General features: G+C 34.6%; 1 protein-coding gene across 9 annotated transcripts; it reads left to right on the forward strand.

Annotated features, from left to right (window-relative positions):
* Positions 1 to 1961: 1961 nt before the first annotated feature.
* On the forward strand, positions 1962 to 11993 carry gdpgp1 (GDP-D-glucose phosphorylase 1). Of its 9 annotated transcripts, none has more exons than XM_051099995.1 (3): positions 1962 to 4374; positions 9059 to 11168; positions 11491 to 11993. In XM_051099995.1, exon 1 carries the CDS (start codon positions 2093 to 2095, stop codon positions 3152 to 3154), a length of 1062 nt encoding a protein of 353 aa, XP_050955952.1. In that variant the 5' UTR covers positions 1962 to 2092; the 3' UTR covers positions 3155 to 4374; positions 9059 to 11168; positions 11491 to 11993. The 9 variants fall into 9 exon arrangements, with proteins under 9 accessions (XP_050955952.1, XP_050955953.1, XP_050955948.1 ...); XM_051099996.1 differs by having other exon boundaries at positions 11554 to 11993; XM_051099991.1 differs by having other exon boundaries at positions 9059 to 10984; positions 11081 to 11993.
* The last annotated feature ends 6354 nt before the right edge of the window (positions 11994 to 18347 follow it).

Here is an 18347-nt window from a genome sequence, read left to right on the forward strand (position 1 = left end):
AATGATGAAAATAAAGTCGTATTTGAATGGTAGTGTATATAAGGTAGTGTATATAAAAAAATTAAATGGATATTTAAAACAGAAATATACAACGATATTTTAGTTGTAATATTTCAAGAATAAAGTTGAAATGATAAGAATAAAGTTGAAATATTATGAGAATAAAGTCAAAATATTTCAACAATAGAGTCAAAATTATGAGAATTAATTTGTAGCAATTACGAGATTAAAATTATAATACTTTGAGTGTATATTCTAGCCCAGTGGTTCTCAACTCTAGTCCTCGGGGGCCCACTGCTCTGCACATTTTGTGTGTTTCTGAATCTGACACACTCAGTTTATTTCATGGATCTTTCTCCTAATGAGCTGATGATCTGAATCAGGTGCATTAAATGAGGGAGACATACAAAATGTGCAGAGCAGTAGGCCTCGTTCTAGCCTATTGCGCATACAAATGGCCTGGATTGGGAGCACCGAGATATTCCAAAGTCTCAGCTCTCAAAATCTGTCAGTTTTATAGCGAAATACAAATGATATGTTAATTATACAATAATGTATTTTTGACGCTCTTTAATGTGGCATGACAGACAGATCACGGTATTTACCTCAGTTTAAGCAACATGTGAATCAGTCATCTTTCTGATTACAATAAGACATTAGTTTCATTAAATTAGGCTATACTGTTTTTCCCCATTTTGTCTGATGTTCCTTCATGTTTATATTGTGCTATAACTGGATGCTAACTTCACTTTTTCATGTTGTTTGAACATTAATGTGTGTTGGCAGTGTATGTACTAATCTACCCTATAATGATAAAAATCCATGCAGTGGTTTTTTATTAATCTGTAAAAATAATATCCCCTTTTTCAAATCCAGCAGTTCACAGATGCCTGTCGGTGTGCCGTCACACCAACAGAGGTCGCTCCCACAATAGTTGATTGACATGAGCGTCTTACCTCAGATCAGATGTCACAGTCCAACCTCCATTGTTTCGAGGCCGGAACAGGGATGTAAATTAGACAAGAATATCTCAGATTGAGCGATTGAGGTGTTGTGTTACTGGATGTAATAATGAACATAGTGGTCGTCATTTACTCCCGACATCTGAGCCGCTGAAGATGCAGCAGATTACGTTTGTTTGTGAAGGGAATGCGCCTCCCGATCTACATAAATGCATCTGTTCCCGCAAATCATTTGTGATCCAGCTTCACCTACAGCAGAAATGAGTATAAAGTTTTTTTTCTGAATCTCTGCAATCACCTTTCCTAATAACACGCTAGTTAGCAAGTTTCACGCTAAAGTAAACAATCTCTGGAGCAGCTGGTCACTCCACAGAGAGAAGAGGGGGGGGCGAGCGGAGCTCATTTGCATTTAAATGAACAATCCATCAGAACAGGATGATTTTTGCCAAGCTCATTTTGACAAGGTAAAAGGGTGTTGTTTTACAAATCCATTGAGAATTTTTAACCAAAGTATATTAGAGACTTGTCATTAAGACCCTAAAGAATCATATCAACTTGTGGAAAATGGGCATCCGATGACCCCTTTAAAAAGCAACAAAGCACAAACTTATTGCAATTAATGGGTGGCTGGCGCATTACAAATAATAAATGGAAGACCTTAAATATTATTTTCAAACATTTACTGTATTATACCATGAATAAAACGGTTTGAATAGTCACTTATAAACCTCAAAAAACAATAATATAACTTATATTAACGAGTTGGAGTCCACTTCAATCGTTATAACGTTTTGTTGTTTTTAATTAAATACATGTGAGTTGACGGCGGAATTTTCACAAAGAAAACAGTAACAGTCGACTTGATTCTCGAAAATATTACGAGTTTAATCTTAATTTTTTGTCTTTTTTCATGTGGCGCTAACACGCCGTCGTAGAAAGAGAACTACAAATCTCGTTGAAGCAAACGGCATGAGCCGTCTCACTTTCCGTAGAATCCAACTGTGTCACATGACTCTCCGTGACCATTCAGACGTGTTCAATGAGTGACAGCACATGCAGGAGCTGCAACATCATTTTCGAACACGTTGGATTTTTTAATGAATGGGAAAACTGTGTAATGTAGCAAAACTATGGTTGATTGTACCGTTTTTACCTACACTAACAAAGACTTTATAAGTGATGTTTGTTCCGGACAGCAGACCAGGTCGCGATTTGACTTCATGCTGCGGACCGGATGGACTGAGAAGAGAAACGCCGGGCTGTTTCGTTATCACCTGGACGATCTGGAGACCCGGATCCTTCCCGGTCCGTGTGGCTACATCGCTCAGCTGAACATCTTGAGAGGCATCGAGAGACGAAAACCTCAGGAGATCCTGAGCGTCCGGCAGGACTTTGACACGAGACAGTTCAGCTTCAACAAGATCAACCCAAAAGAGCTGCTGTTTGAATTACAGAAAGAAACTGAAAGCTCTTGTGACGCTAGATGCCATCAAAATGCTTCAAAAAGGAAGTGCAAAGTCATAATAAATGTAAGTCCGTTGGAATTCGGTCACTGTCTGCTTGTGCCTGAACCCGAAAGGTGTCACCCACAGATACTGACGCCTTTAGCGGTTCAGATGGGGATAGAAACGGTTCTCCTCAGCGCTGATCCAGGATTCAGAGTTGGTTTTAACAGTCTGGGTGGTTTTGCATCAGTTAATCATCTCCATCTTCACGGCTACTATCTAAACCACCAACTGAGGATTGAAACCTCCCCAGCTGAACCGATCCTCCCTGAAAAACACTTGTATTGTCTTCTGGACTTCCCAGGAGGTTTTCTGTTCTACGCGCAGGGTTCAAACCTGGATTTGGTAGTCAATGCAGTATGTAGTCTCACTGATATTATGGTTGATAGGAATATCGCACACAACCTCTTCATCACCAGAGGTTGCCCTCCACGGAGGGAGCGTGACCCGTCTTCGTCCCGAAATGGGGTGAGGGTTATCGTGTGGCCCCGGGTGTCCAGTTTTGGTGCCAAAGAAGAGTCGGCTTTCAACGTTGCCCTGTGTGAGCTCGCCGGACACCTTCCCTTCAAAAACAAAGAAGACTATGAGACAGCCACTGAGGATGGAGTCCAAGACATCATTCGGAAATATCTGCTGCCACAAGAAGAGTTCAGTGAACTGCAAAAGCATGTCGTGAAATGTTTATAGATTACAGATCAAAATATCCTGTCTCAAAATAAGGGTTTCAGAATACCTAATAAATGTTGATTTTTATTTATTTGTTTATTTATTTATGGGTTATTAAATTCATTTTTTTTCCTCCTTTTTCATTTTCTTTCTCTTGAAGTTACAAATGAGGTGATGCTTAGATCATCCGTTCACAGATTATTATTATGTGTGGGCACTAACTGTTAAATTACTGTTAAATATATATATATATATATATATAAGTTTGTGTTTACATATGTGTAATGTGTAAATTTATATGCATATATATGTAAATATATTGATATATAATATAAATCATAAATCTGAATACACACACACATATATGTGTATATATATATATATATATATATAAGAAGTTATATATTCATATAAGAAGTTATGCATTCATATAAGAAGTTATGCATTATGAACTAACTGAATGTTTATGAATTATTTTTATATTATTCTGCATTAACCACTCATAACAATCATATACTGAATATACAGAGCTTTTTTATGGTTTTTGACACGTACATTCTGTACTCTGCCTGTGTTCCTTGTGGTCAGATATGTGTAGGTTTAATTTCAGTCGAATTAACATGTCTTGTGCTTAGGGTGCTAGAGTTTCAGAAGCGTCTGTTTAGATATATGGACTTATTGTCTTGCCTGTGCCTCTGAGGTGAGAAAACCACAGGATATGATTATTCTATTCTTCAGACATCACAAGACATTATAGTCCTTACTGACCTTTCCATATGTGCTCAGTTAGTCACGTAGCAGGAAACTGCTTCAAACCCTCTACAGAATACAGGGTATAAATTACACCTGCGAACAAACAGCTAGGGCTTTTCTTTACTGCTCTGAAGCTCCTAGGTGTGCCTAGACCCTCTTCTATAGACTTAACCTTCTCAGAGGTTAAGTCTATATTTGATTTGGGCTGATTAAGAATGACTTATTGAGTTTGTGTTATGCAATTTATATGTGAAATGATTGGATTTAACATTATTATTGAAACTTAATTTCACTTGTCAGTTTCAAGTTATGATTAATTCTGTTACACATTTGCATTTCTGAAACGTTTTGAATAAATTTACAACTTCTGCAACCCACCCGTCTGACGTGGATTCGATTTTGCATCAGTTTTTGGAGGCACCGCTGGGATCAATCATCGGTCCGTTTACTATTGTTGATGCTCCGCATGACCAAAAAGATAGATAGAGGTGAGTAATCTATTCTATGTTTTCTGTGGGTTCTCTGTTTTACGGGGCTGTCGAGTTTTCGACTGTATCTGCAGACTCAGGGTCGTTCCTGAACCGCGGCAGGAGAACGATCTTTGAGGTGACGGTATTTTGACCGTAAAATGAGCGCGCTCTAGAGTCGAGAGTCGGAATCGATTCCCCATTCAGAGCCGTTTTCAGTTCAGCGGAGCTAATCTATGGGCGCCTCTCAAACGAAAGGCTGCATATCTCGGCTGCTGTCATCATACGTCGCTGAACGTCGATTCACGAAAATAAACTTAATGAAAAGAGTCAGTACTGAGCTCGTCTCAGTTTGAGGGTGCACCCTTCCGTCGAGCATCCATTAATTTGCCTCTTGCTCGCTAATAGTGATTAGAAGTCTGATTCGTTTCCACGAAAAGGTTCTTTCGGATAGATCGTTTTAATGAACCAGTTCAAAAACGATTCAGAAGTTATTTTACGGTGGAACTTGCTTATATTTTTCCCAATTTTGAGCGCTGCACGACAGAATAGATCATTACGTACTGGAGGGTATTGATCCTATTTCCATATTTAAAAAAAAAAAGAAGCTATTTCTTAACTTTTCTAACAGCCAATGATAATTCTGAAAGAAAAACAAGAGCACAGTGGCCGAGAGCGCATCTGACTGATAAACCTGTGTTGTGGTTAATGTTATGGTTATTTTGTTTGTGTACAGTTTGTTAATTTTGTGCAAAGCATACTGCTGAAGTTAACATCATCGAGCTGACGTGTGCAGGCCTTGTTCAGTTCATGCAATAAACGCATGTTTATTCCACTGCTGCCCTGTGGGCAGTGACTAATTTCATGGGCAATGCAGTAAAATTACAATTTAAATGCAGAAATTTATCATAATTTTTTAAAAATAAAGCTTCATATTATGATAAGGCTACTTTCTAAGACATGTATATCCTACACTCATGGCAAAATTAGGTTCCTCCGATCTAAAAAAAAAAAACAAGAATCGAAAACAACAGTGAGGAATCGATTCCTGGACTCGATTCTTATCGATTCCACAACCAGGAATCGGAATCGGACTCGATTCCAAAATTTTCGGAATCGAACAGCCCTAACTGTGACGTCGATATTTGAGGCGAGCTGTAGGGTTTACTCAGAGCGCCGAGCGAATCTGCGTTCTCTTGTTTGATAGAGGTTCGTGGTATAGGCTCGACATTTCGGCTGTTTGCAGAACCCCACCTTGCGGCTAATTTTTTGCTAAACAAATGTAAGACGGATGAATAAAGGAATAGAATAAAGAAAGTAAAATACAATATTTTATATATTTGGATGTTTACATTAAATAAATCGACTGATAAATACAGCATATTGGGATTTGATAAAAAGAAACAAATCTGAGTAGAGTAAATCTTTCCTACGGTGACCGGGAGGGGACACCTTCGGTTCACTTAAGTTTGTCGTGGCCACGACATATCAACTCGTGGGAACGTGATATTATGTCGTGGCCACGAGCTCATTTTGTCAAGGTAACGACATCCATTTCTCGTGGCCACGTCTTATTATGTTGAGGAAACGACATGCGCTTCTCGTGGCCACGAGTTTAATGCGTAAACAAACCTGCGTGACCATAGTAACCCGGGCGTTACTTATCAGAGATAGATTTATTACCATTTTATTTTGAATTAAGGAATTGCATCCCACAGTCTTATAAGTCCATTAACTGATCCTCTTTTTCTGTAATATTTGTATCATTCCTTTGTATTCGTTATTTTTTTTACCTTAATTTCTATCTCTTTACTTAAAGTTTTGAATGTAAATGATACAGTAAACATTTGAATATGCTATATGACTGGGATTTTTACTGGAATGCAGTTTAAAGGTTGAATTTGACATATATTCTATTTTATTTCGTCTAATTAATAGACTAGCCTATATATTCACGTAGTTTCATTTGTATATCATTTATCGTCACACACGGGCATAAATACAATCAAAACTTCTATCAAAACTTTATTGGCATAATTGTCGTTTACAGTATTTGCAAAATATAGCAAACACTAGCATATAGGGCCTACAGAACGTTAGGCAAAGCGATACACAATAAATATAAAAATATAGCCACTTATAAGTCACTTATAATCTATTGTTTGCATATTACTGGCATAATTGTCAAGCATTAATAAAATTAGCCCTAACCAGTTATTAAAATAATAATAGCCTAACCATAATAATAATAATAGGCTAATAATAAATTATAAGTGACTTATTTTATTATTTATTAATGATGAACTTCTTTTGAATGCTGTCTACATCACGGACAGACAACATTCGCGTAGACAGCATCGCATAATATTATCATTTAATATTGTATTAATTTCTATAATAATGAATATACTAATTCCCTAATTCAAAATAAAATGGTAATAAATCTATCTCTGATAAGTAACTCCCGGGTTACTATGGTCACGCAGGTTTGTTTACGCATTAAACTCGTGGCCACCAGAAGCGCATGTCGTGTCCTCAACATAATAAGACGTGGCCACGAGAAATGTATGTCGTTCCCTCATCATAGCATCTCGTGGCCACGACATAAGGATGTCGTTACCTCGACAAAATGATCTCATGGCTCATGTACTCAAGAAAAGGTTCCAGTGAGTACCTTATGGCTCTATTGTGGCAATGATTGGCTGGATGGTTGAGGAAGATAAAAGATGATTAAAAAAAGGATTTGAAGGAATGTAGGGACCGTATAGCAAAGTTAAATGTAAATGATTTGTAATGTGATTTTTAAAGAAGCCACACAAGATGTGTGGGATTTTGTGTCTCAAGTAACCAATGATCTAAGATCAGTTGTTGAATAAGGTCCCACAGTTGAACGATATTTTTCCAGGGCAGCAATATGCCTTAATGTTAAAGATAGCAGTTGGAAAAAGCAGGAAAAGATTTTACTGAAACGTCTGCTAACAGAGGTTTGCTGTGGCAAATTTCGCCTGGTAGTCTGGTAGATTCTGAGGCTGTGTGGGGTTAATATTGAAATCATACCTAAGATTACCACATCATGGTATCATTAGGGATGAAAAGAAAAATGAGCCACTGCTCTGATAACTCCAATTATCATTCCCTTGCCTGGAAAGTCGGTTCCAGGAGAACAGGAGTTAACCGCCACTGGTTGAGTACTGTGTTTATTATGATTTTCTTTGTTTTGTCATCCAACATGTCTGGACATAGTTAAATCAGTCTGCCCGCACCCTTATCATTACTTGTCATCAATGGAATTCCCAGAATGAGTGTTAATGCTCTGATTCAAACTGTGGAAGAATCCATTTATTCCTTAAAAGATGCAATACTTTTCTGAAACAAACAAAGAACCAGAAAGGTTAAGATTTCTAAATGTATGTGCCTACTCTCATATGTGTAAAGGGGTGAATTGTTCAAAATAACCCCAGAAGTAACTGAGTGGTGATTTAATCTGATTCTTTGTGCACATAAGGTTTAAATTACATCCTAAATCTGTTCCAGTCCTAATATTAATTATCATCTTAAGCTGAGTTGATGAAAACGCTGTGTAGGCACACAAATTGGCAGTAACATTTTTGAAGATACAATTGCGTTTGATCGCAGTGAAACAGCTTGTTTATTGTATGCTGGCCTCCACCATGACTCTGGCTGAAGCTATAAACATAACAGAGATTCGGCATGAATGGAAAATGTCTGTATTTAGAATGATTTTACTGTTAGATTGCAAAAATTCAGCCACTCAGCATAACAGCAAAATGCCAATTCCAGTGAAAAATTATGTTTGTATAACATAACGATGGCAGGTTTTCAAAGTAAAGTTTAAGAAACATGAGGTCTTTAAAATTACAATACAGACCATGAGCTACGGAAGTACACTGTAAAAAACAAAAACACACAATTTGTTGAGTCAACTTAAAATAATTTGTTACCCTGCCGCCTTAAAATTTTAAGTTTAGTCAACTTAAAATGTTAAGTTGTACTAAGTGAAAACTTAGATATTTGAGTTGACTAAACCAACAATTTAATTTGTTAATCTTAAAAGCTGGGTTGGTTACCCAGCTGCCTTAAAAAATTTTAAGTTCAAAGGACTCAAATATCTAATTTTTAACATAGTACAACTTAACATTTCAAGTTGACTAACCTTTTTTGAGTTGACTGAACTTAAGGCAGCCGGGTAACAAATTATTTTAAGTTGACCCAACAAATTGTTTTTTACAGTGTACACTGTAAAAAATAAAAAACACAATTTGTTGAGTCCGCTTAAAATAATATGTTACCCTGCTGCCTTAAAATTTTAAGTTCAGTCAACTAAAATAAGTTTAGTCAACTTGAAATGTTAAGTTGTACTAAGTAACAACTTAGATATTTGTGTTTGCTAAACTTAACAGATGGGTAAGTAACCCAGCTGCCTAAAATTTTAAGTTGATTCAACTTAAATATCTAAGTTGTCACTTAGTATAATTTAACATTTCAAGTTGAATAAATGTTTTTTAGTTGACTGAACTTAAAATTTTAAGGCAGCCAGGTTACAAATTATTTTAAGTTGACTCAACAAATTGTTTTTTACAGTGTAGTAGAACATCACACTGAAAGTACAGTTGTGATATTTAAAATTCTCTAGTAATCTCAGCAAGATAATTTGAGAATGTCTAATTCCATGTTTTATTATTAGTAGGTGGTCCCAATGGCTCGCATGGTTCTTGGGTGCACTTTTCCTAAACTGCAGAGAATACCAGATTCTGGAAGAAAAACTGTCGAAGATGTCTAATGGGAAAGAGTGGTTACCAGTGGGGATGAGGTGATTTCTCAATGACGGGTAAGATCCTCGATGGCAGAGGGCAACCTAAGGCACCTGCCCAAGCAGGGAGGTGTTATATGTGAGATGGTAGCGGAGTTAAGCGGATGATTGACAAGCCAAAAGCATCAGGGAAACTGTAAGAAGCACAGCAAGTGGTCTGTCTTGAGAATGTAAGCTCCTCCAGGCCTGATCACCAGCGACCGCATTCCTTGACGACGATAAAAAAAAAAAAAAAAAGCTTGATTCAGCTAGAATCAAGGAGCTTATTTATAAAGAGTTAATGGTAAGGAGCTTTCAAGAACCCTCTGAGACCATGTAATTATAGCCATGATTTCTAGTAAGATTATAACAAAATTTCTTAATTTGAAACAAAATCATAAAATCGGTTGCTCGAAACTGTATAAAAAAATTTGGGGTCTAGTTTATGATGAGTCCCTGAATGTGAGAGGCCAAAATAATATTGGACTAATATTAATATTAAACTAATATGTCTGTATCATAGTTTTACTAATGCAGGTCCTTAGACATGGTGGTGGCTAGAGATTGAAAACTGCTTTTGCTGATTCAAGAGATGATTTGGATATCTAAGGTTAAGAGAAGATATATGTTCTCAATGAAAAAGTCATTTCACTTAACGGACACCATACTGATTTAATTGATTTGTGTCACAGCATTGCACGTCAGTGTATTTATGAGATGCATGCGATGATGCAACAAAACTGGTTTTGGCTGGAAATATTGACTGATATTGAAGACAGGCTATCCAGATGTATGCATTAAAATGACTAATGAACAGTGTTTGGGGTAATGCATTACAAGTAACGTGAGTTACGTAATATTATTACTTTTTCCAAGTAACTAGTAAAGTAACACATTACTTTTTAATTGACAAGAAAATATCTGAGTTACTTTTTTCAAAAGAGTAACTCCAGTTACGTTTCCCCCCATTTATTGATTAAAAGCTCTCCTTTCTCTATGTTGAGAGAAATCGGGAGTAAGATGTTAGTTCTAGAATAAATGTGAACATGCATTAATTCATCTCACTCACAAAAAAACAGATTCAGAAATTCAACTCAGAATATATGTTAAATAATACAAATATCCTTTATGCATTTAATCCCATTTTATTAACCAATGTCTTTGCTGCCGACCTTCAATGATCCAATTCAACCATACTAATAAGCAAAAATTACTCAATATAATCTAACATTTGTTTTCCGTTTTTACTGCTGAAGAGTTGAGTTTTTTCTTCTGCTGTCTACTGTACAGACGTGAATTTACTTTTCTCAGAGCCTGAGGCTTTTGGTGTGAAAATGCTTTTACATTTGCCAAAATATAACTTTTTATATTAAAAACAGATTTAAAAAGCCCAGATTTAAAAGGTAACACAAAAGTAAAGTAACGCATTACTTTCCATAAAAAGTAATATTGTAATACATTACTTTTAAAAGAAACTTTTCCCAACACTGCTAATGAAGTAATTAGACAATATTTATTTTCTTGCCCTCAGCACTCAGAATGCTAGAAATCTTAAAGGTGCCACATTCGATTTAAAGGATAAGAACCCCTGTACCAGTGGGGGATCAAGGGTGGATAGAGCAAGTAGGGGACAAAGTGATGCTTCAGAGAGTAGGCCAGTTTGGGAGCCCTGGCTACACAGTATGATGGCCCTTGTCCAGTATTGCTGACAATGCCTACTTCTGTCCTTTCGTGGAAATTGAGCCAGGCATGACTCGGTGGATACGTCTAAAGCTTTTCCTGTCTTTCCTTGCTTCTACTAACTAACACAAAGGAACTTAAGTATGTGCCTGCCATATATTACCACCTTAATATGGCTTTGAAGAAAAAAAAAATATATATATATATATATATATTAACCTTGTATCTTTTTCTTAGGTTACAGTACAGGATGATGTGTCCATCTGGACCTGATGTACTTAACCCCATGAAAAGAGACAATGATGTGTGTGAATTGTTGTTGTATGTGAGTGATGGTGCACCAAACAAATTTAAGATTTTATATGGGCCCACAATGTAAATTAGGCCAACGAAATTTATGTCCTTGGACGATTTTGGCTATTTGTTTCTGTTTAACTTAAGGGAGGCAGAATAAGAACGCTTGTGCTGCCTACCCCCACACATAATTTCACTTTTTCTCCTCATAGGATGTCGTGATGGATTCCATCAAACAGAAATATTGTTGTTTTAAACATATGATAACAAGAGACTCTCCAATTAGTGTGGAATTGTGGTGTCTCATGTTCTCTCATTTTTCCTTCTTTCGTACTCCTATCTATGCTCTATAGGCATGAGTGAATGCTGTCACAAAGCTATTTTAGTCATCTCTGTCACACTCGTTTGATCCTTAGAGTGACAACCTTGGAGTGACTTCTGGCAGAACGCGGCCCATCGTACGTGATCCATTGCGAATCCTGTCCTGCTGGACGTCGAACCGAATACATTGTCAGTGACTATAGGAGCCTGGTACTACAGACCAGGTGCTCGCTGCTTCGCCCCAGGAGACGTACGTTTCTTCCTCACGTCGCATCCACACGCCACACGGACAGAAAGCGCTATTTCCAAAACCTTGGGCAAGACCCCCATCTCTATCACCAAACACAGCATGATTAAAGAGTCAACTTCATCTGCGCCTCGATCTGAAGGCAGTAAAAAGGCCAAACTTAGCACGAGTAGTGATGAGAAGATCTATATTCTGCGGGTGAGGGGTAAGGAACGATATGAAATGTTAAAGAAGATCAATGATAGTTTGGAATTGAGTGACATGATACCAGCGGAAACTACTCATCAAGGGCAAGGAGAAGAGTGTTTATCTCCCTCCAATTTATATAAATGGTCAAACAGGAGATCCTGATGTAATTTAAGGCAAGGGGTGATTGTAAGTCACGAAAGTCCGGGGGAAGCCAGGGGTCGGATTTCTTTTAGAGGTCCTCGTCTGGCCAGCCCGGTGAAGATGTCCTGTCAATTTCCTTTGTCAGTTAGGGTTAGAGAGGTAGCCGCAGTCTTATCTGTAGTGTACCTCTTTTGACTATATATGTATTATTTAATTTGATTGATTACTGATTACTTATTAGGATGGTTTTGTGGTCTTAAAAGACTCAAGTGGGGGACTGATGTGTTGGGATTTTGAAATTTACATATTCATATAAGAAGTTATGCATTATGAACTATGAAAATGTTTATGAATTATTCTTATATTTTTCTGCATTAACCACTCATAAGAGTCATATTCTAAATATACTGAGCTCTTTTATGGTTTTTGACACGTACATTCTGTACTCTGCCTGTGTTCCTTGTGGTCAGATATGTGTAGGTTTAATTTCAGTTGAATTAACATGTCTTGTGCTTAGGGTGCTAAAGTTTCAGAAGCGTCTGTTTAGATATATGGACTTATTGTCCTGCCTGTGCCTCTGAGGTGAGAAAACCACAGGATGTAATTATTCTATTCTTCAGACATCACAAGACATTATAGTCCTTACTGATCTTTCCATATGTGCTCAGTTGGTCACGTAACAGGAAACTGCATCTTTTGGGTGGTTTCAAACCCTCTACAGAATACAGGGTATAAATTACACATGTAAACAAAGAGCTGGGGCTTCTCTTTACTGCTTTGAAGCTCCTAGGTGTGCCTAGACCCTCTTCTATAGACTTAACCTTCTCAGAGGTTAAGTCTATATTTGATTTGGGCTGATTAAGAATGACTTTTATTGAGTTTGTGTTATGCAGTTTATTTGTGAAATGATTGGATTTAACATTATTATTGAAACTTAATTTCACTTGTCAGTTTCAAGTTATGATTAATTCTGTTACACATTTGCATTTCTGAAATGTTTTGAATAAATTTACTTCTAATTTACTTAAATTAACTTCTCCAACCCACCCGTCTGACGTGGATTTGATTTTGCATCAATGTGTATATATGTATGTATCTATATATGTATGTATCTATATATATATATATATATATATATATATATATATACATGTGTGTGTGTGTGTGTGTGTGTGTGTGTGTGTGTGTATATATATATATATATATACAGTAATCAACATTTGAAGTGGATCAAAATTTTTCATCAAAGTTGGCCTAAAACCAAAACAATACCCCTTCTTGTCTTAGGACAACTTTGATTAACTTTTTTGATCCACTTCAAATGTTGACTATAAAAGTTTGTGTTTACATAATGTATGGGTGTGTACTGTGCATATTTATATGTGTGTGTGTATATATATATATATATATATATATATAAACACACATACATGTATATATATAAGAAATATATGAATGTATGTAAATATATTTAAATATAATATAAATTATATATAAATATGAATATATATATATATATATATATATATATATATACATGTTAATTTTTTTTAATAAATACATGTACGTGTGTGTTTTTATATATAAATATTAATATATACACATTATGCAAACACAAACTTTTATTTTGGGTGCGATTAATTGTGATTAATCGATTAGACAGCCCTTTTTCATATCTATTAATATGTGGTGTAAAACACATTTAAAAAATTTTTTAAGAAATATATTACTATATGTAAATATATAAATATGTTTATATATAAAATCATAAAATATAAATGCATGTAAATATTTATATATACATATACACAGATATATTATGTAAACTAATATATTTATTTCATATTATACATGTGGTGATAAATATTTGATATATGTATATGTTATGTGGTGTAAAAAAATAACATTAAAAATATAATTGTCTTATATCTACTATTGTTTTTTTTTAAACGACACTACAACAATACAGAAAGTTGTGACGTACGACTTTATCACTTTGCATGTTTAATTTAGTGACAGACACCCCGTTTTTTTGGCAATAAACATATATGTGACCCTGGACCAGAAAACCAGTCTTAAGTCGCTGGGGTTTATTTGTAGCAATAGCCAAAAATACACTGTATGGGTCAAAATTATTGATTTTTCTTTTATGGCAAAAATCATTAGGAAATTAAGTAAAGATCATGTTCCATGAAGATATTTTGTAAAATTCCTACTGTAAATGTATGAAAACTTCATTTTTGATTAGTCATATACATTGTTAAGAACACTATTTGAAGAACTTTAAAGGCAATTTTCTCAATATTTTGATTTTTTTTGCACCCTCAGATTCCTGATTTTAAATAGTTGTATCTCGGACAAATATTGTCCTATCCCAACAAACTATATATCAATGAAAAGCATATTTATCCAGCTTTCATATGATGTATCAATTTCAATTTTGAAAAAAATTACCCTTATGACTGGTTTTGTGATCCAGGGTCATATATATTTAGCTTTTTTGCCCATTTTTGTGTAAAAATGTTTTAACGATGATGAGTCAAAAACAATAAATCATGCTGAAAAGGAAAGTCAGGTCAAGTGCATTGCGTTGTGGGATACAGTATTCCAGGCAGTAAGTTGTGTAGGACACTGTATTCTACAATAGTAGCCTATCCACCTTATTTTTCAATGCAGAAGTAAGCCTTTTTCTGTGAATGTGCGAGACTTCCGCTTTAGCGCTGTAGGGCTAATATAAGGAGAACAATAACAACGTGCAGTAAATTGTGAAACTGTTTGCACTACAAACCCCTGTGTTCATAATTAAAATAATACATTAAAATAACATGGTGAGACACACCAGTTTGCAATATCAAGCAGCAAAACAAGTTGTTTTGTACAGCTAAAATAGCTGGACACAAATGAAACCGGAAGCCAGACACATTAAATTTACAAATGACCGCGCCCAATCTTACGGAAAACAAGGTGGATAACAAAAGTAAGTTATATGCTTTCATTGACTCTATATTTGATATCCTCATCTATAGCTCCCTCCAGTGGTCTGAGGGTAAAACGCCATTGAGAAAAAAAATGATAATTTGATTTTGGGAATAAAAAACATTTGTTTAGTAGACTACTTGAATGTGTCATTAATTAAAGTTGAAACTCGCTGATTCAATAGCCTACTTAACTGGTTTAATTATAAAACTGCGTCTAAATGAATGCATTTGCCGTGTCTCAGGACTAATAAACCATAAACATTATGATTTCTGATAATATCACGGTTCCATTACAGAATGTTCCAGCCCAAACAGCCTGATGTCTGAACTGTGTATAATGGCAGCATTTCACAGACACGCCAGGTAAGTGGACACTATTTAGTCTGAACAAGTTTTTGATCACATCGTGATGAACAAAGCAGATTCTGCTATGCAACGCGAGCGCAACGCGCATTCAGGCCTGTGGTGTATGTTTCTTCATAACACAAGGGGCCTGAAAAGAAGTTAGTTTGATGCTAAAAAAGATATGAATCCTCCCTTGGTGCTCATTATAGTTCTTTAACAGGAATTTCACCTCAAAATGCAGTGTTGGTGTACCGTACTGCATTGTTTACAGCACAATGAGGTAAAAAATCTCTCCCACGTGTCGAATCGAAACCCCACGCCTGAGAGCATCCAACCCAGACAACGTAAAACCGCTCTGGTGTTGTTTAAACTGTGTGGCCTCCAATACCTATTAATTCCAGGTGATGGTTGCTGTTACTAACACTAAACCGGTCTGAGGAGACCTGTGTCATCTGTTTCACACCACAACATGAGCCCTGTTGTGCATCTTGTATATGGACCCTTTTATCTGCCATCTAGCTGGTGCCACAAACACTCTTGAGGGCGTCTAGGCGATACATTTTCCTTTGAACTGATTCGGAACTGATTCTGATAGTTGTTTTGAGGTTTGACTTGACCCCTGATGCTAACCAATGGAACAGTGATGGCTAAACATTCAAGGTGCAAATAAGGGTGTGGTGGCCCCTCTAACACTTAAACAGAGGACATAATTATGAAAGAAAAAAAATTGTATTCATATTTTCAGCATTATGATATTCCAGTCAGATCTACAAAAAAAATGATCTTTAATCAGCCAATACACAAACTCATTATTTTATTATTAAATTTTATTATGTAACCATGGTTTTATTATAGTAAAAGTGTGGTAACCATGTTTTTTTTTTTTTTGTTCGTTTGTTTTGACATATTGATTGACATCTGTATAACAATAGACACACATGTGTATATATATATATATATATATATATATATACACATTATTATTTAATGTTTATGTTATTTCATTTAAAATAAACGTTATACATTACATTTATAGAAGGATATTATATTATATATGAAAACATATTTTTAAAAGAACATTATTATTATATTATTATGAATATAATTATATTATATATATTTATAATTATATATTATTATATTATTAAATAATTAATGATTAAATTAAAATAATATAATTAATTTAATTATTAATAACAGTTTTTTTTGTAATTTATAATATTTAATTTAAAATAATAAACTTTATAAATTATATTTAGAGAAGGATATTATATTATATTATATTATATTATATTATATTATATTACTGGCAATAACCCTATACAGGACTAGCGGTTTGGGAAATTAATAAATTATTAGGTATTAATTATAATAATAATTCATTAATATTTAAACAGTTTTATAACAAATAAGAACAACATATTACACATAAATATTTAATATATTTCAAGTCAAATCATTTAAGCCTGTAAATATTAAATTAATATTTAATTTAAAATAATAAACTATACATTATATTTAGAGAAGGATTATATTATATTATAATATATTATACAAATATTATAACATATTTTTAAATAATTAATGATTAAATAAAAATAATATAATTAATTATTTATTTAATTTAGAAACATTTACAGAAAGTTTTTGTTATATTATGTTCACAAATAAGAACACATATTAAAGATATTTAAGTGTCAATAATTTAAACTTATAAATATTAAATTAATATTTAATTTACATTAATAAACATTTAGAGAAGGATATTATATTATATTATATTATATTATATGAAAAACATTTTTAAATAATTCTTTATTAGTTAATAATAATATAATTAATTAAATTATTATTTAATTATTTATTAAAATAATTTATAAACATTAGATAAGATTTTTATATTATATTATAACAAATAAGAACACAAATGTTAAAGATATTTCAATTAAAATCATTTAAACCTATAAATATTAAACTAACCTATAAGTATTAAACTAATTTTTCATTTAAAATAATAAACATTGTACATTACATTTACAGAAGGATATTATTATATTATATTATATTATTATAGAGTCAGAGGAGACATACACAACACTAAGGATCATTTAACATTCATGCAAATTCTCAACGGAGAGAGCAAAGAGTTTGCTTAAGCAGAACGAGCCCCTCTCCTCATAATGTAGTGACCCAGGAGAGTTCAGCGTTCACCATGTCAAAGCGCGTAACCCTCAAGTCAACCGAGACAGAAGAACATTACCAGACCACGACCAATAACATTTACATCACATACACATGTACGCACGTACGTATACTGTATGCAAAACTGGTGGAGGTTTAAACCCTCCAGCAAAAGCTTCAAAACAAATTGTCTGGATCTAATGGGGGCCTACATATGTCAGTGTATTTAAAACCATTCCCTGAAGCAGTTCTTGTACACTGACGGATAATAGTCCACTTTCAGCGATAACCTCTGCTAGGCATCCATGAAGCGTCCTGTAAGTCCATACTTTGGTGACGTAATGAACAAACGGGACATTTGACAACTACTGTGAGACCACAAGTACACATTAAGTGTAGTGTAGCGGAGACGGTAAATGATGCGTTAAAGCAGGATGTGTCCCCTGTCTAAAAATACTCTGAGCCTCAGGAATTACACCTTCACCATATCAAAGCTCACAATCTTAATTTTAATTACAAGGGGAACAGTGAAAATTAATGGTGTCATTCATGCATAAAAGCACATATTCTGTCAGATCAATGAGTGACGAGTTTAGCCTGCTGACGTCCAACATGCCTGGAGAAAGAGAAAGGTTAATCATACATATTAAGCATACATAAACTGCGCAAATGAGTGAATTATGTACCGGGTCATTCTATAATTAGGGGTACATTTAGAATTTGACATTGTGAAGAAAAAAGTTTTCGGGAACATGACTTTACATAGCTGCTTTGAAACAATCTATATTTTATAAAGTGCTATATAAAT

The sequence above is a fragment of the Labeo rohita genome, chromosome 25 (assembly GCF_022985175.1).
Source record: "Labeo rohita strain BAU-BD-2019 chromosome 25, IGBB_LRoh.1.0, whole genome shotgun sequence".
Classification (NCBI taxonomy): Eukaryota; Metazoa; Chordata; class Actinopteri; order Cypriniformes; family Cyprinidae; genus Labeo; species Labeo rohita.